The sequence below is a fragment of the Oryx dammah genome, unplaced genomic scaffold (assembly GCF_014754425.2).
Source record: "Oryx dammah isolate SB20612 unplaced genomic scaffold, SCBI_Odam_1.1 HiC_scaffold_25, whole genome shotgun sequence".
Taxonomy (NCBI): Eukaryota; Metazoa; Chordata; class Mammalia; order Artiodactyla; family Bovidae; genus Oryx; species Oryx dammah.
In genome coordinates this window covers 98,293,654-98,317,027 of record NW_024070209.1, presented here as the reverse complement: position 1 = coordinate 98,317,027, position 23,374 = coordinate 98,293,654, and the positions used below count along the sequence as shown (strand labels likewise).

Sequence of the window (23,374 nt, the reverse complement as noted above, 5' to 3'; positions counted from 1 at the left end):
GGAAGATTCAGTACTATCCATGGTTTCAGACATCCACTGTGGGTCTTAGAATGTGTCCCCCGCCCAAAAGAGGGGACTACTGTACTTTTGAAATGAGCCATGCGATTGTCCGGCTACCCATGAGAACTTCAGATTTACAGTGACCAAGGGGCTGGGTCTGCAGTCCCTGCCGGGTCCAACGCCTGTACCTTAGAGACAGGGCTTCCGAGGCTCAGAGCCCAGTGATCTTATTTAGATGCTGCCAGAGCGGGACTCACACCCAGGCTGCCCACCCACAGCCGTGGCATTGCACTGGCCCCTCCCTGCCGAGGGCCAAATGGCCATGCCAGGCCTCCTCTGCCCTCCTGGAGCCTCCCCGGACCCGCACCCCAAAGAGCAGGCCCCCCGGGAAGCAATGGCCACACGTGCGCGGCGACGCTGGAAGGAAATCATTTAAATCATTTATTTAACTCGAGTCTTGTGCACAGGCCCTACCGTACAAAAGTGGGAAGCTGCGACAAGTCAAGTGCCAGAGGCAGTGCGTGGACATGTGAACACAGACATGAAAATGCCACTGCTGGGTGACTGGGGAGCAGATCAGAGCAGCCAGGGCCGAGGCCCAAGGTCACATTCACAGCGCGGGCGGGGCAAGTGCAGATGAACGGAATGTTAGCATGGAGGGGCCGCCCTGTCCTTCCCACCCAGGGGGAGGCAGTTAAGACCTCAGACACATGGGTTGGAGCCAGAAGCGTAGTTAGTGCACAGTGGTCCCTGCAGTCTGGTGGGGGCGGGAGTGGGCTCCTCTCCCACCCTGCCTCCCACCCAACCCCGGGGACCCCTTTGCCATTCAAGGGAGGGCACCCCCGGGACTGAGGAGCCAGTCCCAACTCCAGAATGTGGAAAAACAGGAGTCCGTGTCTCTTGGAGGCATCCCCCTACCCCCGCCTGGAAAGGGGCGGACCTCAAAATAAAGTGTTAAGGCAATAAATAAAACACCTGTTTCCTCAGGTGGAAACACCACAAGGGAAGCGAGTCTGCAGGGCGGACAGAAATCCGGTGATGTGGGGACCGATGCCCGCAGCCTTTGGTGGCGGGCTCTATACTGCTACTCGGTTTGTGCGTCAAGTTGAAGGCTGAGGGCCAGGTGAGTTTCCTGTCCTGATGCTGGTCCAGCCGCCTGCATCCTCTGACCATCCCCTGCCCCACGGCTCCTCAGCCCCTCACTCTTGGGGACCGAAATGACCCCGGTCAGAGCCTCCAGCCCAGCGCCTAGCACCAGCCAGAGAGTCCCGGGCTCACAGAGGGCAGGGCGGGGGGGGGCGACCAGCCCCACCTCCTCCATCTTTGGTGGTGGCAGAGGTGGGAGGAGAAACGACAGTCTTCGGGAGGGCCAGGGAAGGGCAGAGGACAGCGTCCTGCTCGAGTGCCTGGGTTTCTCAAGGGCCCGATCCCCGTCTAGACATGAGCCCAAGCGGGCCCACCTTGGGATGGCCCAGGCCCGCTGCCCACCGAGGTGACCCCAGCCGCAGCCTTCACCCCTGGAGCTGTTCTTTCGGGTGGCAGCGGGCTGTGAGCACCGGCCAGGCCCATGCCTGGACCTGACATTGGCCAGCCCGGGCCCCTTCACCACAGAGCCCCGCCACCCTCTCTTCCGTCTCCACCCTCCGAGCCCTATTCAGCAGCACCCCCGGGAGGCGGGAGGTGTTGGGGACCCACACCCCGGGCACCCCATCTCCGCCTGATTCTTCCTCTCTGGCCCCACTGGCCACTAGTCCAGGCTCTGTTTCCCCAGGCACAACCGAGGGCGGGTCAGGTGGACCCCTCGGGGCCCCCTCCATCTCCAAGGAAGTCTGCCCTCCACCTCTGGGCCCTGGGGATTCCCAGATAATGGAGGCAAGGTCGGGGCAAGTAAGTGCCCTTGGCCACCACGGCCTGGGCCATGCCACTGTTGATGGCCAGACACCCGGGCCTCCCACGCCAACCCAAAGGCCTCTCGCTGGCATCCCCCACGTGAAGGCAGCCCAGGCAGCCACCGTCCCGGGCCCACAGCAGCCACTACTGCAGCGCCTCCGGGGGCCCGTTCTCCCGGGGCAGCACACCGTTGAGGCCGATGCTGCCGGCCGCCGGCGCCCCCAGGTAGCCGAGCAGGATCTCGCTGCGGCGCCGGGACAGCTGGAGGATGTCCTCGGCCAGCGCTGGCACGGACGTGTAGCGCACTTTGTCCAGGTCGAACATGTCGGTCAGGTATTGCACGATCTGGTGCTGGGGGACGTGGCTGGCCATTAGGCTGGGCCGAGGGCAGGGGCCCCCCCCAACAAGCTGAGGTTCTCCAGGCCACCCAAAGCCACTCCCCTGACCCCCCACCCCAGGGGGACCCCAACTCAGCCCCTTCTGTCCCCCGTTCCTGCCCTCCTGGGGCTTCCTGTGGAACCCACCCAGGGCCAGGTCCCCAGTGGAAGGGGCAGGCACCCCGCCCAGACCCTTCTCCAGACGCAGGGCCAGGCAGGCAGCTGCAGAAGCCAAGCTCCCTGTTTACCTTAAAGAAAGCACAGACCTCAGAGAGCTGAGGCTTGGGTCCAAGGAAGCCGAAGGCTAGGACAGGGCTAACGTGCTCCGATACGGAGTAGAAATGGGAGATGAAGCCATCAGGCACCTGTTCGGGGGACGGGCGGGGGGCAGCAAGGCTGAGGGCTGGGACCTGGGCAGGGAGAGGCAGCCAGGCCCTGGGGTCATACTAAGAGCTGGGGCTTCAGAGGCATGTCTGGCTCATTCATGTCCTTGCTGGGTGATGTTGGGTGAGTGACTGGGGCTTTCTTTTGTAATTAAAAAAAATTCTGTTTTTAATTTAGTGGCGCTACATGGCTTGCAGGATCTTAGTTCCCTGACCAAGGATGGAACCCAGACCCAGCAGTGAAAGCATCGAGTTCTAATCACTGGACTGCCAGGGAAGTGCCCCCGTGACTGGGGCTTTCAGAGCCCTGGTTTTCGCCTCCGCAGCATAGGGGCCACCTCAGGGTGGTGGGGAGGGGCCCGGGGTAAGCTCAGCACAGGAAGTGCCCAGGGCATGTGGTGGTGGCAGCTGCTATCAGCTGGGCGGCAAAGCTGGGCTGGCAGGGGGCAACAATGGATGGCAGCCCAGATAGGCAGCCAGTCACCGCCTGGGAGTGCAGATAACGTGGCCCTCGGGGTGGGAGGGGGGCTCAGCCTGCTCCAGGGTGCCCTGCCCCGACCCCAACGCCAGCAGCACCTCCGCTGCTCTGCGCGGGCCCTGCCTCCCTCCGAAGAGGCCCTCTCCTCACTTCTGATTCCCCCTCATCACCTCTCGAGCGCCTGCTCTGTGCTGGGCCCTGGGCGGGAAGACAGAGCAGATCTCTGTGGGCCTTTGAGGCCCTCCCGGTCAAGGGGGAGGTCACGGCAGGATGGGTGACTGGTGCTGTGACAAAGGCCAAAAGCTGCAGCCCACCCTACCCTGTCCCACCCCCAGACTGGGGTCTAGCACACACCAAAGGGAGGGTCAGCTGAGCCAGGCTCCACACCCAAGGCCCACCAGCCCCCGCGTGGCTGCTCTCAAGAGGCCCCTCACCATCAGCTCACTCACCATCAGCAGCCTCCTCTTGGCTTTCAGGACCGACCAGCAGGCAGTGGCCAGGGCCTAAATTAAAGAGGGCACCCCCCCCGGGGGGGGATGGGGTCAGACCAACAGGCCAGGCCTGCAGCTGCTACTCACCCCCAGCTGGGACCAAGCCTTTGCCGTAGCTCACCCACCCCAAGCAGGGAGATGGGGACAGCTGTCTGAGGTCTGCCCTCAACTAGGAGTCAGGCGCACCTAAAGCTGAATCTTGACTCCAACCCTTACAGGGTAAGAACCCTGCAATCTTCTTCCGGGCCTCAGATTCCTCTGTAAGATGGCCCTGACCAAGTATCCCTGCCTCGCTCAGTCACTGTGGCGATCCACGGTTACTGCCTATCAATGCCCAGCCCCACTCCTCTCCAGATCACCCCATGCCACTTGGCACGGCTTGCCCGCCAGGGGCCCTGTGCTCAAGGCTTTCCTGCTGTTCCTCCTTTATTTTTTGCATATTTTAACTTGACTGAATGCATTTGAATGGAATAGAATTAATGGCAGCCGAGAATGAGTAGAATTGCTCGAATGAAACTACAAGGCAGGAGGAAAATGCACGCCCAGCTGCTCTACGAGGGTGAGAGGAGAGCAAGGGGGGCTCCCCCGGAAAGGTCTCCAGGGCAGGCATCGGGGTGCCCAGCGGACAGCGGCCTGCCCCGGGGTGGGGGTGACTGCTCCGTGATGAGTAGGGAGCCAGCCCAGGGGCCCAACGCCAGGGATGGAGGGCCGTGGGGTCCAGGCAACACACATGGGGTCGTGTGTGCACGTGCCTGGGGGTGGGGGGTGGCCACCTACCGTCTCCTTGAAGCTGTCTGATAGCCAGCGGTTCCTCAGGACAGCGAGTACCGAGGATGGGGGGTTCTCCAGGTCCTCGAAGGCGTCCATGAGGATAAAATCCAGCACGATGTCAAAGAAGCTCATGCATACCACCTGCGGGGCCAGGCCCTGCTCTGAGGCTGGAGCAGGTGGGGTGTGCAGGGGCCACCCTCCTGGCAGCCCGGGCCTGGGGCAGGGCGGGAACGGGGGCTTCCAGCAGCAGTGGAGCCATCTCAGAGCCTCCGAATCAAGGCTGAGCTCCAGGGGGCACCTCCACCCTGCTCAAGGAGCTCGGGTGGGGGGGACCCCAGGACACCAAGGCTCAGCACAACAGCGACTCACCCCTCGGCCCTCCAGCTCCAGCCGCGTGGTGGCCCAGGTCTCCGGCCGTAGGGCATAGCTCAGCATCTCCTCGTAGCTCTCCAGGAAGCCTTTGGGGCTCTACGGGGAGAAGCAGAGCCTGTTTTGGCCGTGGCCCCAAGACCCTGTTGGACTTGATCCACAGGGGCGGGTTGGCCTGTGGATGGGTGCTGGAAGCCAGCGTGAGGAATCCCACCCATGACAAGGTCATGCGGCAGAGATTTGATGGGCAAGGCGAGTCAGATCTCAGGGTGTCCCCCTGGTATTTCCCAGGCATGCACCCCAAAACCCAAAAATCTGCCAGCCTTTGTACTCTGCTTTTTCACTTTTCTGACACTCTCTGGAAAAAGTCAAATCAGGGCTTTAATCTTCTGCATTTGAAAGGGATGTTTCAGTTAAACCCCTCTGATAGCTCTCTAGCTTGCCTAACAGGTTCCCCCGGACCTCTTACAGCTTGTGAATTGCTTGCAGCCCCCAACCGTGAGAGGCACAAAGCTTAAAACATCTTAAAGATACAGAGCCTTTTCTAAAGAGCTAAAAATCATATTGGTGACGGGTTTTCACTGTTGACTCAATGATTGCTGCCAGGCCTCTATATTCTTTATCTTTTAGGCACCTGGGAGGATGTTAATCAATATAAACGGGATATGGAAAAAGATATATAGTAGTTTTGATGTTAGCAACACTAGACTTTGGAGTTACTTTTCTCTTTGTTATATATCACTGCACTCCTCTTGTGTCCTTGCTATGTAAGAATGTAACTTTATTTAGTGCTTTCTGAGAGTGGCACCAGACTTTGAGAAGAACAACACAAAGAAGTCTTCTGGTTGACAAACCCTTATCAGAAAAAAGGCTGTAAAATGTTAATTGGCCCTTTTGGCTGGAAGATGATGTTAAATCACCTAAGACTTGTGTATACAACTAGGTATGCAGAGAGAAAACCCTGGTTTTGATAAGAGTCTGGGCTGCTAACGCTGCATAACTTTGTGTTACCCATTGATCTCTATGTATAATCAAAAAGTATAAAAGACCTTCTAAATAATAGAGGACAGGCCAGTCGCTGGACTGGTTTCCCCCGTGTCTCCTCTTTACTCTAATTTCAGGCTGAATTCCCGTCTGGGACGTGGAGGCTCGCCATGTCTACTTACTTGTCTCGGCTTCTAAGATCCGTAAGAGAGAGAGCCCACGGCGGGGCACTCTCTGATATTCAAACGGACGCCGGCGGCCTAACGTAGATGGTGCAAGCTCCTCGTCTGGAACTTTACTGGCTTTCCACGTAAACCAAGTTATTCAGCCTCTTTTCTCCACTTAATTTTCCTACTACACTATTTCTCCCTAATCTAATCTTATATTTCTATATTAATAAATAAAAGTTTTTCTCGCCTATCCATCTCCCCTTCGAATCACCCTGGTTCCACCGGGGCTGGACCCCGGCAGATGGGGGACACTCCAAGGCCAGGCCAAGGCCAATGCCTGAGCAGCGGTCACGGAGGGCTCAGGGTGTGTCTGGGAGAGAGGCAATGCCAGGCCGCCCAGCAGCATCTCACACCAGCTCATTACCGGGAACCGAACACCTTTCAGAAAGTGCACACCGGCTATGGAAGGAGCTCACTTTAGAGAGGATGCGTGAGGGTGTGAGGTCGGGCCCGCTGCCAAAGAGGCCAGTCTCCATGACCATTGGCCTCCCTGTGAAATGGGAGAAGCTGCAGCTTTTCTCGGGAGTCAGTGAGCTCGTTCATGTGACACCACCAGGCAGTAAAATGTGTATAGGACTCCAGCTGCTGCCAGGCGCACAGACAGTCAGCACCCAGGAGGAAGTCTTCACTCTCTGGGACTGGGAGGCCTAGTGGGGGCTGATGACGCAGTTTGCAGACACGGATGTCATTTACGGACCTAGAAAGTGAGCACATGCCAGGGCTGACCTAATATGGATCAACTAATTTAATTCACACAACCCTGTGAGGGACTGGCCAACATTGTGCTCACTTTACAGATATGAATACCGAGGCTTCAGATCAGGGATGTGCCCAAGAGCCTGGCAGGACAGAGCTGACACAGACCAGCACAGGCAGGGTGATGGCACTTATAAGAACCACAAGCAGAGGGGTCATTGGAGGGACGTTCACCAAAATCTGAACAGGGTGGGGCCGGGGACAATTTTTTTTCCTTCTTTTTGCATCATCTTAGTTTTGTCTTCAATGAGTATGAATTTTCTACACTTTTTTTTTTTTTTGCCATGCCTCAGGACTTGTGGGATCTTAATTCCCTGACCGGGGACTGAACCCAGGCCATATCAGTGAAAGAAAGGCCGGAATTCTAACTGCTAGGCAACCAGGGAACTCCCATTTTTATCATCTTTTTTTAAACTACTTTTGTGAAGTTGTTTTTTCTTTTTTAAGATGTATTTATTTTTGGCTGTGCTGGGTCTTCAGGCTTTCTCTGGTTGCAGCAAGTGGGGGGGCTCTAGGCATGTGGGCTTCAGGAGCTGTGGCTCACAAGTTCTAGAGTGCTGGCTCAGTACGGATATGGCTCATGGGCCTAGCTGCTCCACGGCATGGGAGGATCTTCCCAGGCCAGGTATCGAACCTGTGTCCCCAGCACTGGCAGGCAGATTCTTAACCACTAGACCCCCAGAGAAGCCCAATTTCCATTAAGTTTTAAAGATCTGCTAGAATGTGTACAGGCTGTGGCTTCACTTTCCCAACCTTCAGTTTCCTTGCATGTAAAAGTTGACTACGAAGATAAAGATGAGGGCTGGCCCTCGCTGACACTTTCTATGCTCACTGACCTCAGCCAGTGACGTCCCCAGGACACACCATTTACACACAAGGGGACTTAAGCTTGGAGAGACTTCACGTGTGGCCACAGGCACAGTAAGGAGGCAGGCTGATTCCACAATTTCAGAGCCTGGGTGTGCGCAGCCGACAGCGTCTTCCCAAATGGAGGCCAGCCCATCTTTGCTGCCTGGAAAAACGTGGCAGGGCTGTCAGTTACTTCTCAGTTCAGAGCTGGGCACAGGCCCTGGCACTTAGGAGCTCGGCAGCATTTCTTAATCAAAATTAAGCCAAGTGGGACTTCCCTGGTGGTCCAGTGGCTAAGACTCTGTGCTTCCAATGCAGGGGGTGCAGGTTCGATTCCTGGTTAGGGAACTAAGGATCCCATGTGCCACTACTAAGACTCAGTGCCGTCAAATAAATACATTAAAAAAAAAAAAAAGCAATACCCGTATTTTTCAAAATTAACATGGGGGAAAAAAAATCTTTCCCAGCTCTCCCACGGCTTTGCAGGATGAAGTCAGAGCTTATCAGCTTGATTTTAGATTGAGTTCTTTTTTTTGAACAGGACTAAATAAAAGTTAGAAAGATAAAATAAAATAAGGGGCAGGGGAATAAAAGCTGAAAAGAGAGCCCTGTCCCCCCACTACCTTCTCAGCCTTGGTCATCAGGCCTGCCACCATCTGCCGGCCAACCTCCCCGAAGAAAAGCTGGTGACTCTTGTCTTCCAGGAGGCCCTAAGGAGTGAGGAGGAAGGGGGTGAGCTGCCCGGCTGGCAGTCCCCCAAAGCCACAGAGAGGGCAGTACCATGGGCTGGGCAGATGGTCCACCTGCTCAGAGGAGCCTGACCCCAGCCCCAGCCTGCCCAGCCTCCCGCGGACCACACCCACCTCGAAGGCCTGCCGGACACAATGCAGCTTGGCTAGAAAATCCTGGTCGCTGTAGCAGCCCAGCAGTTCTGTCCTGAGGGGAAGCACAGAGTCGCACCACCTGGGACCCCGCCAGCGACACCCTCGTGGAGTCAGGGTGGAGCCCTGGGTGGCCTTGCCTCGGCCTGGCAGTGTGACCTCGGGCAGGGGGCAGGTCCCCTCTGGGCCTCAGTTTCCCCAGAACCAGAGGAAGAGGCTGGTAGGATGCTCTCTGAGGATGGGCTGCCTCAACAGCACTCGGTGCCACTGGACGGTGTGGTCACTGGGGGTCGGGCTGACCTCGGCCTCCTTTAGGCTCCAACTAGCAAAGGACCCTCTCAAGCAAAGGATCAAAATGGCCCAATTTCCCCCAAGGCCAGGGCAGGGCTTTCTGGGGCGGCCAGAGGCATCCTTGTCTGAGCCCTTTATCCAAATCCTCAGGCCTTCAACTCGGGTCTGCTGGCCATTTTCAGTGAACTTTCAACACATATAAATCTAGGAGTCATGACCATCACACAGAACACTGAGCTTAAGATGGATAAGAGCCTTCAGATATACCAGAGAGGAGACTGAGGCTAAAAGGGGTCAGGAGACTGGTCCAGGCCACATGCTAAGAAGTGGCAAGGCTGGAAAGAGCCCAGGTCTGTCTGTCCCCCAAGCCTGGCCTCTGGACCGCTCCTTAAGGGAGTCTGTCAGAACACAGGGCTTAGAGGGCACTTCCCTGGTGGCCCAGTGGTTAAGAATCTGCCTTCCAGTGCAGGAGATGCAGGTTCGACCCCTGGTCGGGGAACTAAGATCCCACGTGCTGCAGGACAACTAAGCCTGCGTGCCACAACTACTGAACCCCGTGCTCCACAGCAAAAGCTCCCGCGAGCCACGGAGAACACAGGGCTTCCGTGCGGGACACAAGGGGCAGTGCCCACCGTGCTTCCGTGACTGGACACATCGGAGAACTTGGAACTAGTATGAACAACTGTTATTTTAATTACTTGTATTAATTAGTTATTGTGATTGCTAACTCCACACCCGCCTGTCTTGTACCAGGGCCATCCGAGGGCCTTCCAAGACTGGGGCAGGAGCCCTGGCCAGCCCTCAGCCTGGCTCAGCTGGGCCCTCACCAAGCACTCACTGCTGGATTCCCCAGCCTCCTCTAGGAGAACAGCACCCCCCGTCCCCCACCTGCCTCCCTCCTCCTGTGCTCACCTGAGGGTCCGGCAGGGCACTTTGCCCTCCTTTACCAGCTGCAGGGCCTCCTCGTAGGCGGCAGCAGGCCTGGAGAGTGGGATCGGGTAATCTCCGACCTGCAGGGACTCAAAGAGCTGGGGGGAGGATGCACGTGGAAGCCTGTGTCAGCGGCATGAGTGTGGGGGAGGGTGCTTGCCCAGGGAACTTCCGGCAGGGGATGCCCTAGGGTCCAAGCTCTCTGAGGGGATGTCAGCGGGAACCCTGGCCAAGGGCAGAGGCCGGAATGGAGTCCCCTCCTGCTCAGCATCCCCCCCACCAGGTGCCTTTCCCACCAGCTCAGTGCAACCGTGCAGTTGTGTCCGACTCTCTGGGACCCCATGGACTGCAGCACGCCAGGCCTCCCTGTCCATCACCAACTCCCAGAGTTCCCTCGGACTCACGTCCATCGAGTCAGTGATGCCATCCACCCATCTCATCCTCTGTCGTCCCCTTCTCCTCCTTTCCCATGGGGACCTTTCCCAGAGGGACTGTCTCTTGGACACAAGCCCATGTCCTCCCATCCCAGGCAAGGAGAGCCGCCTGGCACAAGCAGCCATGGCAGGAAACTAACGCCCAGCCACGAGCACGAGGCCTGGAGAAGGGAGAGGCCGGTGGGGCTGCAGCCGCCAGGGTCAGGGACCCCTGCCCTCACTCATGGGACTACAGCTCCTGCTTTCCCAGGCTTCCCTGTCCCCGATGAAGAGCCCCTGGGGAGGAACACTTGGCACTGCCAGATTCTGCTCCCGCCAGAGGAAACGCCTTCACCTTCCCACGACCCATCGCTGGCCCCCAGCAGAGCCGACAGGGGGCCCCCTGGCCTTCACCCCCTCCCCGAAGCCATCCCCCAACCGGCATCACCTCGGTGGCAGAGAAGAAGGAATCTTCAGAGGTCAGGCTGTCTTCATCGTCCGCCCGCAGACGCAGCGAGCCCTCCGTCAGAGGCAGCATGAGGGTCCGCTCTGGGCAGGGCAGGAAGAGGGGGGCTGAGCCGAGATCCTGAGCTCCCCGGGCTGGGAGGTACACGGACACCAGGTCTCCCAACACCCGGTCCCGGGAAGATGGTGCTGATGGTCACCAAGCTTCCAGTTTTCTCAGTAGACGCCAGGGGACCCGCCGTAGCCACACTGCCGTAGCCACACTGCCGGACCCTGAGGCCCGTGGGCCCTGAGCTCTGAGCACAGGCTGTTCTATATGGCCCCGAACAAGTCACCTCCCCCTGCCAAGCTGACACTCAGCCTCCAATACCAAAGGGCCGGTCACTCCGCACTGCCGTTCCCACCTGCTCGAGGGCAAGGGGGTCTGGACCCTCAAGGGGGCTTAGGAACAATCTGTTGAACAAATAAGCAGAGGCTACAGCCTTGGGGCCCCACCAGCCTTTTCTGCCGTGAGAGGAGGCCAGGGGAAGCAAGACTGCTGCCCTGACGGGGACGGGCAATGGAGAATGTGTCGCCCTGGCCAGCCCTTGTTGGCCCGTGTCGCCCCTGGTAGAGCCGGAGACCCCGACACTCAGGAGTCCTGTAAGCCCTGGAGGCTGACAGCACCCAGGGCAGGGCCACGGTGGGCCACAGTCACCACACAGGGTCTGCCACGCAGCAGGCACTAGAACGCTATGGCTGCCCAGCTGAGTAACTTCACTCCCTTGGCGATGTCACGCCTCCTGACCTCAATGGCGCAGGCACGTGTGCTCTCCGCCGTGCGGCCTGCTGTGGGCTCATCTCCACGGGAGCCACCCCTCTGCCCACCCAGCAGCCCAGGAGAGGGCTCGAACCAAAGGCCCGGAACGGCCGCGGGGGTGGGCGGGGGGAAATGTGGACACAGCAGTGCCAAGGCCTGTTCCCAAGGGGATGGGGGCAAAGCACACCGGCCAGGGACTCCCGGGGCCTTGTCCCAGCTCCCTTCCCGCCTGTGTGGCCTCAGTCTCCCCATCCCTGCAGTGGGCCCCCGATGGGATGAAGTCCTGGGCCCCAGGGATCCTGCACCCGAGCCCTGCTCACCCAGGTCCAGCAGCATGCTGTCGGCCGGGAAGGTGGACCCGAACTCCTCTTGCAGGTGGTAGGCCCGGTGCAGCAGCGACTCCAGCTTCTCCGCAAACTCCTTCCGCTGGGACTCCGGCTGCAGGTAAAACAAGAAAGGTCAACCGGGGCCCTCGAAGCTCCCCCACACCAATGGCCCCTTCCTGCACCATGACGGGGCCCCAGCCCCTAGGGAAAGCAGCGGAGGCGGGGAGGGGGCCATTTCTGAGGCCCAGCAGCGAGTGCAGGTCTGGACTGAGCAGCCCTATGCAGGAGCCACTGGCCAGACGCGGCCAGTCCCGCTGACATGGGTGATCAATGAAAATGCACACGGATTTCAAACACTTCGTATCCCAGCCCCCCAGAATCCCCCAAGAATACAAGAATGTTAAATACCTCTGTGATTTTTCACCTTGATTATGGGTTGAGATGATAATATTTGGGGTATACTAGATTATAGAAAATGTATTACTAAACGTCGTTTGGTTCATTCCTTTTGCTTTTTAATGTGGTCTCTGGGAAATGTTAAATGAGATACATGGCTTCCGATTGAAGAGCACCGCTCTAGACCCGATCAGACCTGGTCCAGACCCCAACACCGCCAGTTCTGAGCTGTGTGACCTTGAGTAAATAACTCCCCCTCTTGAGCCTCGGTTTCCCTATCTGTCAACTGAGGTAAGAGAACCTACTTCTTTGGATGTCAGGAAAAACATGCATAAGGCATATAAGTATTCCCCGAAAGATGGGCCCATGGTGAAGGCCAGTCAGTGTTGGCTATTATAACCAGAGAGCAGCTAGGAGCCCCAAAAAGCTGGCTTCCGCCCCACTGCTGCTATGACCTGTCTGCACCTGGGGGCTTCACACCCGTGGCACCACAGCCTGTGCCTCCTCGCTGCCCCTGGCCTCCAGGCCAGGTTGTGGGAGGAAATGCTTGCTTGACCCCAGGAGCTTCTGGGCCGAGAGGCCAGACACAGGCAGGCCTGAGTCTGTTTTCCACAGAGGCTGCCAGATCTGCAAGTGCATGTGACCAGACCCTGGGGAGGGGACAGGGCCAACTAGGGCCTCAGGCCACCAGGGACAAAGAGCCGGAAGTGCTCAGAGCGGGGCAGTAACTTGGAAACCGCTGCCTTTCCCGGAGCGATAGGCGTGGACCGGCACCTTGCTGGTCAGCCTCAGGGCCTCCTTCAGGCAGGGGTTACCATGACACCATTTCACCGGGAAAACTCAAGGAGGTTCCGGGCCGGGCTCACCTGCTGGAGCCTGGCAGAGCCCGTGGGGCCCCAGACCCTCTGGCCATCTTGCTCAGTATCTCTGCTCAGCGTGGCCAGCAGTGCCTCGTAGCTTTGGCATAGATCTCTCTCTGGGAAGTTGCCGTGGTTAGAGAATGGTTTCTCACATATGACACAGACAACCAAAGAACACCACAGATACACTGGACTACATCTACATTCAAAACCTCTGTGCTCCAGAGGACACCAGCAAGAAAGTGAAACACAGGAAGTTTCCTGGGGGTCCGGTGCTTAGGAGTTGGTGCTTTCCACTGCCAGGGCCGGGGTTCAACCCCAACCCCGTGAGGGAACTAAGATCCCGCAAGCGATGAGGTGCCGCCAAGTTGAAAAAAAAAAAAAGAGAGAGAGAGAGAGTGAAAAACAAACCAAAGAATGAGAGAAAATATCGACAACTCATACATCTGACAAGGGACTTGTATCCAGAAAGTGTCAAAGGACACTTAGAATGCAATAATAAAGGGACAAGCAACCAAAGCCAAAATAAGGCGTAGCATCTGAACAGACATTACTCCAAATAGGGTATACATAAGCCATAAGCACAGGACAAGCAGCTCAACATCGTTAACATCAGGGAAACAAATCAAAGCCGGGTCAGAGTCAGATAACAAGTGTTGGTGAGGGTGTGGAGACACTGGAACTCTCATGCACTGCTGCTGGGAATGTAACACGACACAGCTGCACTGGGAATCCCAGCTGGCACGGTGGTAAAGAAGCAGCCTGCCAAGGCAGGAGACGCAAAAGATGCAGGTTCCCTCCCAGGGTCGGGAAGATCCCCTGGAGAAGGAAATGGCAACCCACTCCAGCTTTTTGGCCTGGGAAATCCCAAGGACAGAGGAGCCTGGCGGGTTATAATCCATGGGGTCGAAAAGAGTCGGACACGACTGAGCGCAGTCACACACAGCTGCTTTGGAAAACTGGCAGTTCCTTAAGATGCTAAACACAGTTATACTGTGACCCAGCAATTCCAGTCCAAAGTATATACGCAAGCATTTACTCAGTACATGCCGCCAAGCTCCTTCCCTCAGAACTACACTCAGCAGCTCAGCATCTAGTCACTGTAACTTTGAACTGTGTCTGTAAAGACGCTTTTTAATAACATATGAAAGTGAAGTCACTCAGTCGTGTCTGACTCTGCGACCCCATGGACTGTAGCCTACCAGGCTCCTCTGTCCATGGGATTTTCCAGGCAACAGTACTAGAGTGGATTGCCATTTCCTTCTCCAGGGGATCTTCCCAGGGAATCAAACCCGGGTCTCCCGAATTGTAGACAGACGCTTTACTGTCTGAGCCACCAGGGAAGTCCTCTTTCTCTCTCTCTCTCTCTCTCTATATATATATATATATATATATAAAGTGAAAGTAAAAGTCACTCGGTTGTGTCCAACTCTTTGCGACCCCATGGACTACACAGTCCATAGAATTCTCCGGGCCAGAATACTGGAGTGGGTAGCCTTTCCCTCTCAGGGGATCTTCCCAACCCAGGGATTGAACCCAGGTCTCCCGCAATGCAGGTGGAGTCTTTACCAGCTGAGCCACCAGGGAAGGCCAATACATATAAATATTGGGCTACGCTGGGTCTTAGCTGTGGTGCACGGGATCTTTCAGTCGCAGCATGTTAACTCTCAGTTGCAGCATACGGGATCTAGTTCCCTGACCAGGGATCCAACCCAGGCCCCCTGCATTGGGAGAGCAGAGTCTTAGCCACTGGACCACCAGGGAAGTCCCTGTAAGCACCTGTGCTTTACCTCAATCAATTCTGCACATCTCTTAGGAAGATGTGTCTAAAGGGGACTCATCACTTCTTTGCTTGACATCATTTTGGCTTAAGAAAGGTTTCCTAGGAAGGCTCTATTTTCAGATAATGGGGAAACATACATGAAAGCCACTGTACGATCGAATTCGGTCAACTGTATGGTATGTGAACGCTATTTCAATAGTCATTTAAAAAACATCGTAGCCTAGTGAAATGCTTGGAAGGATACCAAGTAGTTATGTCTGGATGGAAGATAACAGGCGTCAATAACATTGATGACAAAGGTGACTTGCTGGGCACCGGCTATGGGCCAGGATCTGGGGCTGGTCCACTGAGGGCACCAGTGCTCAGGGAGCCTGAGGGCCTCTGCCCGCGGCACATAGCTGGGAGCTGTCTGGTCAGAGACTGGGCTCCTTTTTATCCTCTTTTTTCTTTCTGTGGTTTTTTCACTACTCTATTAGGGAACATTTCATTGCTTTCGCAATGAGAAAAACAAAAAAAGGTCTATAAATTTCAGATGTAGTATTACCATGGAGAAGGCAATGGCAACCCACTCCAGTACTCTTGCCTGGAACATCCATGGACGGAGGAGCCTGGTAGGCTGCAGTCCATGGGGTCGCTAAGAGTCAGACACAGCTGAGCAACTTCACTTTCACTTTTCACTTTCATGTACTGGAGAAGGAAATGGCAACCCACTCCAGTGTTCTTGCCTAGAGAATCCCAGGGACAGGGGAGCCTGGTGGGCTGCTGTCTATGGGTTGCACAGAGTCGGATACGACTGAAGTAACTTAGCAGCAGCAGCAGCAGTATTAACAACAAGGACAATTTTGGAAACAAAGTTGCCTCCCTTCTCCTGCCCTCACTCACCGGCAGACACCCACTGCCCGCCCATGAGCAGAGGGGACCTGGTGCAGTCGTGCCACAGGCTTTGAAGCCTTGTCACCCACACCCCAGGCATCCACAGCCCACAACTACAGCCATCAAGCCTTTATGACGGGCCTTGGAGTGAAAGTCCCAGCCGGGGTGGAGGGCACGCACATCTCCAACTTGGTACGTGCGGTCCCGGACAGGTTCTCACCCTGTACTGCAAATTCTGTTCCCCAGGCTCGCCGGCCAAGTGCCTGTCGTCCCACCAAGGCACAGGTGGAGGAAGCGAGGAGAAACTGGGGGGCGGAATGGGGGTAGGTGAGAAGCTCTCTCCTCCTCTTCATGCCTCTCATCACATCCCTGCACCCCACTCCCCACTAGCCAGCCCTCTCTGTGGTGTGAGCCCCCTTGAGTCCCGGGGTCTCCTGGCGACTCCCTCAGCCATGCAACCAATTTCCTGGGTTAAACCCTCTTCTTCTTCAACACGTGAAGTTATTCCCACATCCTGGCTGGAATCTCCCCAAAGGGGTGGCCTCCACTTTGACCTCACTCCAGTAGAGGGCGGACACTTGTTTTGTTTTGTCCTTTAATACAGAAAAGTACAGGGACTTCCCTGGCGGTCCGGTAGGTGGTTAGGACTCCAAGCTTCCCCTGCGGGAGCCGCAGGTTCAACCCCTGGTCCGGGAACTAAGATCCCAGATGCCATAAATAAATTAAAAAATTAAATACAGGAAAGTATCAAGACGAAAACAGCAACAACCCACCATGCTAACACCTGTACAAACCCTGCCCTTAAGCTTGTGCTCGAAATAAGAAAAGTCAGAACAGTAGAGAAAGGTACAGAAAAGTCCAAGGGAAGTCTCTTCCTCCTTTCCCTGCAGACCCTCGTGAAAGATCTCTGTGAACAGTTTCCTTGTGCATCTGTTCAAAGGGAAATAAAAGTGCACAGACACAGCAGTAGCTACCAACAGGCATACACAGGCATGGACGTATGCCTTTATTTAGAATGTACACACAAGCAGAAATTAGCACAACGTTTTAAGTCAACTACACATCAATTTAAAAAATAGAGAATATTTTTAAAAAAACAAATGTACACATGGGTCACGAATCACTCTTATACACCTGTAACTTACGTGATACTGGACATCAACTACGTCTCAGTAGAAAAAACTGTACGTGTGGGTCACTGTGCACATTCTGTATCTTGTTTTTTTTTTCCACTTAATAAAATACAGTGGACAGAGCAACCTATCAGCCCACAGAGCTTTTTTCTAGCCTTTAATAAAGGCTGGCTAGTATTTCAGATTCCTCCTGGTGGGCATTTAGTTTCCACTTTTTCACATGTTTTACCTATTACAAAACAATGCTTCTTCAGTGAACATTCATCTGAAGACATGTATTTGCTGTGCTTTTCACACACAAAAAAATTTTTTTTGGCCACACTGCATGGGCTTGTGGGATCATAGTTCCCTGATCAGGGATCAAAATCTGTACCCCCTGCAATGAAGGGCAGAGGCTTAACCACTGGACCACCAGGGAAGTCCCTCACAAACTTTTATTATTTTAGGTTTTTTAACTTTACTTCTCTTTTCTGATATTGAGATAGTCACTTAGAGAACACCTGTTGTTGCTGTTGCTTAGTCGCTAAGTCATGTCTGACCACCAGGCTCCTCTGTCCATGGGATTCTCCAGGCAAGAATAGTGGAGTGGGCTGCCATTTCCTTCTCCACGGGATCTTTCCGACCCACGGATCGAACCTGTGTCTCCTGCATTGGCAGGCGGGTCCTTTACCACTGAGCCACCAGGGAAGCCCGATAGAAAATCTGATCAAACTGTGATCAAAGAATGTATGAAGAAAAGATAAGACAAAGCCACGTGACCCTCTCACCTATGAACACGGCTAGTTCCTTCCAGCCCGTCAAGAACACGTATGTTTCCTATATGGTCAGGATCAGGTTATAATCATGGCGTGGTTTATTGAGTACCTATCAAGTGGCAGGGTGCGCGAATGCACATGACGTGCGTGTTCTCACTTGGCTCATCAACACTCTGGTCAAGGGGAGAACTCCCATCCAAGAGGCCATGACCGGCTGGCAGAAGGCGGGGCTGCTAGACGCCTCCTGAGTGCAGCCACCCTGCCAGCCACGCTACTAGGCGTCTCTGAGGTTGGGGGGTGGAAAAGACCCAAGGAAGGACCACCTACCTCGGACAGCGCCTCTGAAGCTGTCTCGGGGTTCTGGAGGCCATCCCCTGGGGTGGGGGTGCTGCTGCTGTCCCCCCTCTGCCCCACACTCAGCGCCTGCTCCCATTTCTGCAGGGCCTCCTCAAACAGCTCCATGCCTGAGTGCGGGCGGGGAAGACGGGGAAAAGGAGTCAGGTCCTTAGTGGGGAGAGCGGCCGGGCCCCTCATCTTGTCGTTCCAGAGCGGGGTCAGAAGAGCCAGGCAGCAGGAGGGCCCTGAAGGACGGGAAACGGCAGGACCACATAGACTGGTCCTGATCCCTTTTTTTTAGGCTGTCCCGCTTGTGGGTCTTCATGCAGACTAGACTTGCTCCTGGAGATGCTCCTTGGTCCAGAAACCATAGAACTGGGAGGTCTGGGGTGGGGTGAGGGTTGCAGTCAGCACCTGGAGAACCCAGACTCCTGGGAGGAGGCCGCTCCCCCGCTCCCCTACCCTGGCGGCCGAGGCCGGCCTCCCGGCCCGCACCTTGCATGTAGAGGCTCTCAGCGTTGCCGTTGGCGGCGGTCACAGGCTCCTCTATCCCTCTGGTCTCCCGTGGTCCCGAGCACGCAGCCGTGGGGCTGGATGAGTTCACCACCACCATCTGGGAGCCAAGCAGGGCAAGAACTCCAGAATAAAGGGTGAGGCCTTCCCAGACCCCGAGCAGGACCCCTGAGCCTCCTCACCAACCCCCCTGCCTGACCACACACCCTCTCCCATACCATCCCTGAAACCAGGCCCCCGCCACAGTGGCCGAGCGCACAGCACTGCACTTCCACCAACTTCAACAGCCTGAGGACAGGTCATAGATATGGCCAAAGCAGGGAAAACACAGAGGCTGACACCTAGCTCAGGAATCTGCTGCCTCCTCCGAAAGCCGCCCTGAGCCCTGCTCCCGAGCAGCAGGACAGCTCCCCATTCCAGGGCTCCACCACAAAGGGGACCGGGAGGACTCAAGGAGCACATGTTACCCATGGGCCAGCAGGACCAGGCTCTCACCCACGCCTCTGTCCCTCATGAGCAGCCATCTGCCTGCCAGGCTGTGATGAGAGCCAGCTCTTGTTGGCACCTGGGTCCCCAGGGCTGTGGCCTGCTCAGAGTGGGGGCTCAGTACTCGCTGGATGAAATTAGTAACTAGATGAGTGAATGAGCCAAAAGCTGTTCCCCGAGAGAAAATAAACTCCTCTTTGTCTTATTTATCTCTGTATCCTCAGTGCTTGGTAGCCCCTGGCAAAAAACCCAGTGTTGCTCAATGTCTGATGAATGAATGAATGAACTTTCATGGGGAAGTATCACACAGCCTCTCTTCCACACTTGTCCACCTGTCCCTCACCAATGCCCGGCACACACTGGTCACTAATGATCTCAGAAAGCCTTCACGGATCGATGAATGAGTGAACAAAAGAATAAATGGAAGGAACCTCTTCTCCCATCTTCCTACCAGCCTATAAGCCCCCTGAGGGCAGAGACAGGAGCCCCAGGGCCGTTGACAGGCACCCTGCTCACCGAGGCCAGGCTGTGGGAGGAGCCTGAGTGCTTGCTGGGCTCAATGGAGGAGATGCCGCTCAGGGTGTCGTTGCTCTTGCTACTGGGGCTCTGGACCCTCCGGCTGGAGTAGCCTGTGAGGAACAGGAGGGCAGAGGTCATGCCGGCTTCCCACCCAGCCTCTTTGCATGGGCCACTCACGGCTCCACACCCCTCTTCCCTTCCTTGTCATCTGGGAGTCTGTCCTGACCTTCTGTGTCAGACAGCAGAGCACCCCCAGGGGAGGTGGCCTGGCCTGCTCTCCTGCTCACTTCCGTATCCTGGGCACTGGGCACAGGGCCTGGCCCAGAGTGGGGCCTGGATCTGCTGCGTTAAGCTTGAGAAAGAGGGCCAGCCACCGCCTCCCTCCTGACTCAGTTTTCCCCGTGTTGTTGATTGACTCATCTGGAATTCACCTTCCAAAAAGCATTTGAGGCACCAGCTTTTTAGGTGAGAAAAATAGGGAACGCAAACTAAGGTGGAACCAGAGACAGGTAGGCAAGCAAGAGGAAAAGATGAAACTTTCTTTTTGCCAGGATAATTGACGATGAAAAGTCTTTGTCTTGCAAGGAGATTTTGCTTCTGAAAACAGGTTTCTCCCAAGACAAGAGAGCCTGTGAGGCCTCCTTGCCTTGGAAAGCAACCTGTATGTGGCAAACGCTGGGTTGCTGGGTTACAAGATTAACCAGACCATAAGAGGCTTTCAGAGCCACACCGGCAAACATAAAACAGACCAGTGGCTGCCAGGAGCTGGGGGAAGGGAGACAGGCTAACTACCGAGGGCCCTGGGGGTTTGCAGAGCAACAGCTCTTGACTGTGGTTGAACTGGATGACTATAAGTGTTTGTCAAAACTCATAGAACTGTTTGCTAAAAAAGGTGAATCTTACTACGTGCCAAGTAAAAAAGCAGGAGATGGTGAAACGACCATATGGCTCAGGAACCACAGGGCCCTTCCTGCTTCTGAGGCAGCGGACTTCCCTCGCTGGAAGGAGAAGATGCGCCGCACCAGCCCACTCTGCACCCGACAGTCCCAGAGGGTCCTCAGATAAGGAGAATCATCGCTTCCAACGACATGTGCATCTGGCCACAGGACCCAGTAAATCCTTACAATGACCTCCTTCACAGATGAGGGGACTCGGCTTGGAGACAGCATGTCACTGGCCCAAGATCTCAGCTAACAGGAGCCCAGCTGAGACTCGACTTCAGGTTCGCCCTTCCCCACCACCTCACACCTACCTTTCTTCACCGACGGGACCTTCCTGGCCATGAGGACGGGGAGGGGCACCGTGCCCAGGTGCTCGCCTCCCATCTCGGGCCCGACCTGCTTCTTCTTCCGCCGTCGCCTCTTCAGCTGGTGGGCGGCCAGGGCCAAGGCCACAGTCCCCAGGGCCGTGGCAAAGAGGACCTTCCGCAGGCCTGGTGTCAACCGCAGCTGGGAGAAGGCAGACTGTAGGAGAAGAGGGGGAGCCGCTTACATCTCCCTGGGAGAGCTGCCCTGGGGAGCCCAGCGAACGCTTTAGGCCCCCGGGGGATATTTTCTGACCAGGCATGTTGGAGAGGCAGCCACCCCCTAGCGGGGGGACCTGGCCTCTGAAACCTGGATCACAGAGATGTAAAAGAGGGGGGTTGGGAAGGGCAAAATGACAAGGCCAAGGAGATGGTGTCCCCAACACCATCGGTCAGGATTCCACCAGTTGCAGTGACAGCACCTCTGAGGTGCCACGTCAGGACTGCACCCGTGTTACCTGTCCAAATGCCTGTCATTTTCCAGGTGAGGTATCCGAGGCTCACACAGCTTAAGACACGGGCTTAAGGTGACAGAGAGGCAAAAACTGAACCCAGCTCTGCCGACTCCACTTCTCAACTCCTCAAGGACAACGACCTTCACTTCAGCAGGTGGTCCATCAGTACCACCCCTGCCCCACGGATGGGGAGCCCCTCGTGAGGCTGCACCCCACAGGGCAGAGCTTTAGGGAGTGTTAAGAGGCCTGGTCAGCCACAGACTTTTAAAGCTGGCAGGGAGGGCCTGATCGACCCCTTTTATAGAAGAGAAACTGAAGTTAAACGTCCACAGAGACCTGGGGTGGAGAATGGGCTTGGGACCCCAGACTCCTAACCCAGTCCTTCTTACTCTGCTCAGAGAGGATGGCCTGGGGCAGCAATTACAAGGGCCCAGTCTTTCTGGATGCTGAAGGACCCTGGGATGAGTGGCTCAGTGTTTCAGGGACCGGTGGGGTAAAGGACGGGACCACAACTGCCCCAATCTTTACCTGCCCGAACGTCGTGTAAAGGAACACAGGGATCTCAGCCACCGTCATGGCCAGGGCCTGTATCATGGACATGCCCTCGGTCCGCCGGAACGCCATGGCACGATCAGCAGCCCAGGCGAGAGCCCTCGGGGCTGAAAGCTTCCAAGGAGAACGTCTTCAACTGGTTGCTGGCTGGGTCCCGGGTACCATCCACGCCCTGAAACAGGGACGCACAGACCAGAAGGTCCCTGCACAGAGCTGAGAGACAGATGACCAAGTCAGCCACAAGGGCGTGCACATGTGAGAAAGAGAAACACACACAAGAGTGCTCTGGGGGGAATGAGGTGGGAGCAAAGCCCACATGTGGGATGTGAGGCCTGGAACCAGACCCCAGCCTTTTGCATTGGCTAGCAGGAAGACACCCAAGCGCCCCACAGACCCTCTGCCCACCTTGAGCCCTGGGAGCAGGAGGCAGTATCTGGCACGCTGGCCCCAGTGCGGACCCAGAGCCTGGAGGATTGAGAGGTCGCTCTCAAACCTGAGGCTTTAAACCTCACTGTCTCAAACTTTTAAAACCCATGGCCAGTGGCCTAAGCAGAAATCTTACACCTCTAAGGCTCAAGTCCCTGACTGAAAATCATTACATCTTTTCCACCTCCCACAAAACCAAGAATGTTGTACTTCCTGTGGACTGTGTTATGAAAACAGCAGGGTATTTCCTCAAATAATAATAGCTACTATGCATTACGTGGGTATTTTGTGCTGCATTCCCTACATACGTCATTTCATAGAATCATTATAAATCTGCAAAGTAGATGGGCTCTATTTCCCATCAGTTCAGTTCGGTTCAGTCACTCTGTCGTGTCCGACTCTTTGCGACCCCAGGGACTGCAGCACGCCAGGCCTCCCTGTCCATCACCAATTCCTGGAGTTTACTCAAACTCACGTCCATTGAGTCGGTGATGCCATCCAACTATTTCCCTCTGCCAATTTCCAACAAGGAAACTGAGGCTCAGACAGGCTAAGTCAGGAATCCAAAGTCCCTGGTACCAGATGGCTGGTACCAGACGGAGTCGGGACGTGGGTCAAGATCTCTTGGACTTTAGACTTCACGCTCAACACAACCCTTCTGCCAAATCTGACATGGAGCAGGAAGTGGAAGTCCTGGAAGAACCACAGACCAGAAGGGCAACTTTCCCCTGGGGCCTTCTGAGATAACTCACAGCCCCATTCCAAGGCCAGCAAATAAGTGGCTTGAACACATATAAGCCAGTCCCCAAGATCCTGCAGAGAACTCCCTCACCCAGCACCACCAAGGCCGAGTGTGCCTTCAAGGTCTCCTGGGACTTCAAACAGAAGGAATACAACAGCCAGACAGACCCTGTCTACTTGGGATGGCTGCCAAAGTCACTGGTCCAGCACAAGAAACAGTTTATCCCCAGTGAGTGGGAAGGATGAATGATCTTATCAGTTAGCTCCAGGTGTGTCTGTGTGTCTGTGTGTGTCTGTGTGTGTGTCTGTGTGTGTGTGTGTGTCCAGTGATGGTGAAACTGTGGCGCGCATGTGTGTGTGTGTGTGTGTCCAGTGATGGTGAAACTGTGGTGCGTGTGTGTGTGTGTGTGTGTCCAGTGATGGTGAAACTGTGGCATGTGTGTGTGTGTGTCCAGTGATGGTGAAACTGTGGCGTGTGTGTGTGTATATGTGTGTGTGTGTCCAGTGATGGTGAAACTGTGGCGTGTGTGTGTGTCCAGTGATGGTGAAACTGTGGCGTG

General features: G+C 55.7%; 1 protein-coding gene and 1 non-coding gene across 2 annotated transcripts in view; one reads left to right on the top strand and one right to left on the bottom strand.

The window, feature by feature from the left end:
• Positions 1-418: 418 nt before the first annotated feature.
• Positions 419-23,374, bottom strand: part of MIGA2 (mitoguardin 2) — a 24,356-nt gene continuing 1,400 nt past the window's right edge. The window contains exons 2-16 of the mRNA XM_040225349.1: positions 21,624-21,860; positions 20,590-20,800; positions 19,335-19,447; positions 18,315-18,432; positions 17,811-17,947; positions 11,678-11,795; positions 10,542-10,642; positions 9,663-9,778; positions 8,442-8,514; positions 8,202-8,288; positions 4,760-4,858; positions 4,397-4,531; positions 3,578-3,631; positions 2,516-2,632; positions 419-2,241 (exon numbers count right to left, since the gene is read on the bottom strand). Of these exons, the coding sequence (XP_040081283.1) occupies positions 2,035-2,241; positions 2,516-2,632; positions 3,578-3,631; positions 4,397-4,531; positions 4,760-4,858; positions 8,202-8,288; positions 8,442-8,514; positions 9,663-9,778; positions 10,542-10,642; positions 11,678-11,795; positions 17,811-17,947; positions 18,315-18,432; positions 19,335-19,447; positions 20,590-20,800; positions 21,624-21,719 (1,782 nt within the window). The 5' untranslated portion in view covers positions 21,720-21,860 and the 3' untranslated portion in view covers positions 419-2,034. The remainder of the gene's footprint in view (positions 2,242-2,515; positions 2,633-3,577; positions 3,632-4,396; positions 4,532-4,759; positions 4,859-8,201; positions 8,289-8,441; positions 8,515-9,662; positions 9,779-10,541; positions 10,643-11,677; positions 11,796-17,810; positions 17,948-18,314; positions 18,433-19,334; positions 19,448-20,589; positions 20,801-21,623; positions 21,861-23,374) is intronic.
• On the top strand, positions 7,854-7,926 carry TRNAG-UCC. The gene has a single exon. It is a non-coding gene; the product is annotated as a tRNA-Gly (tRNA).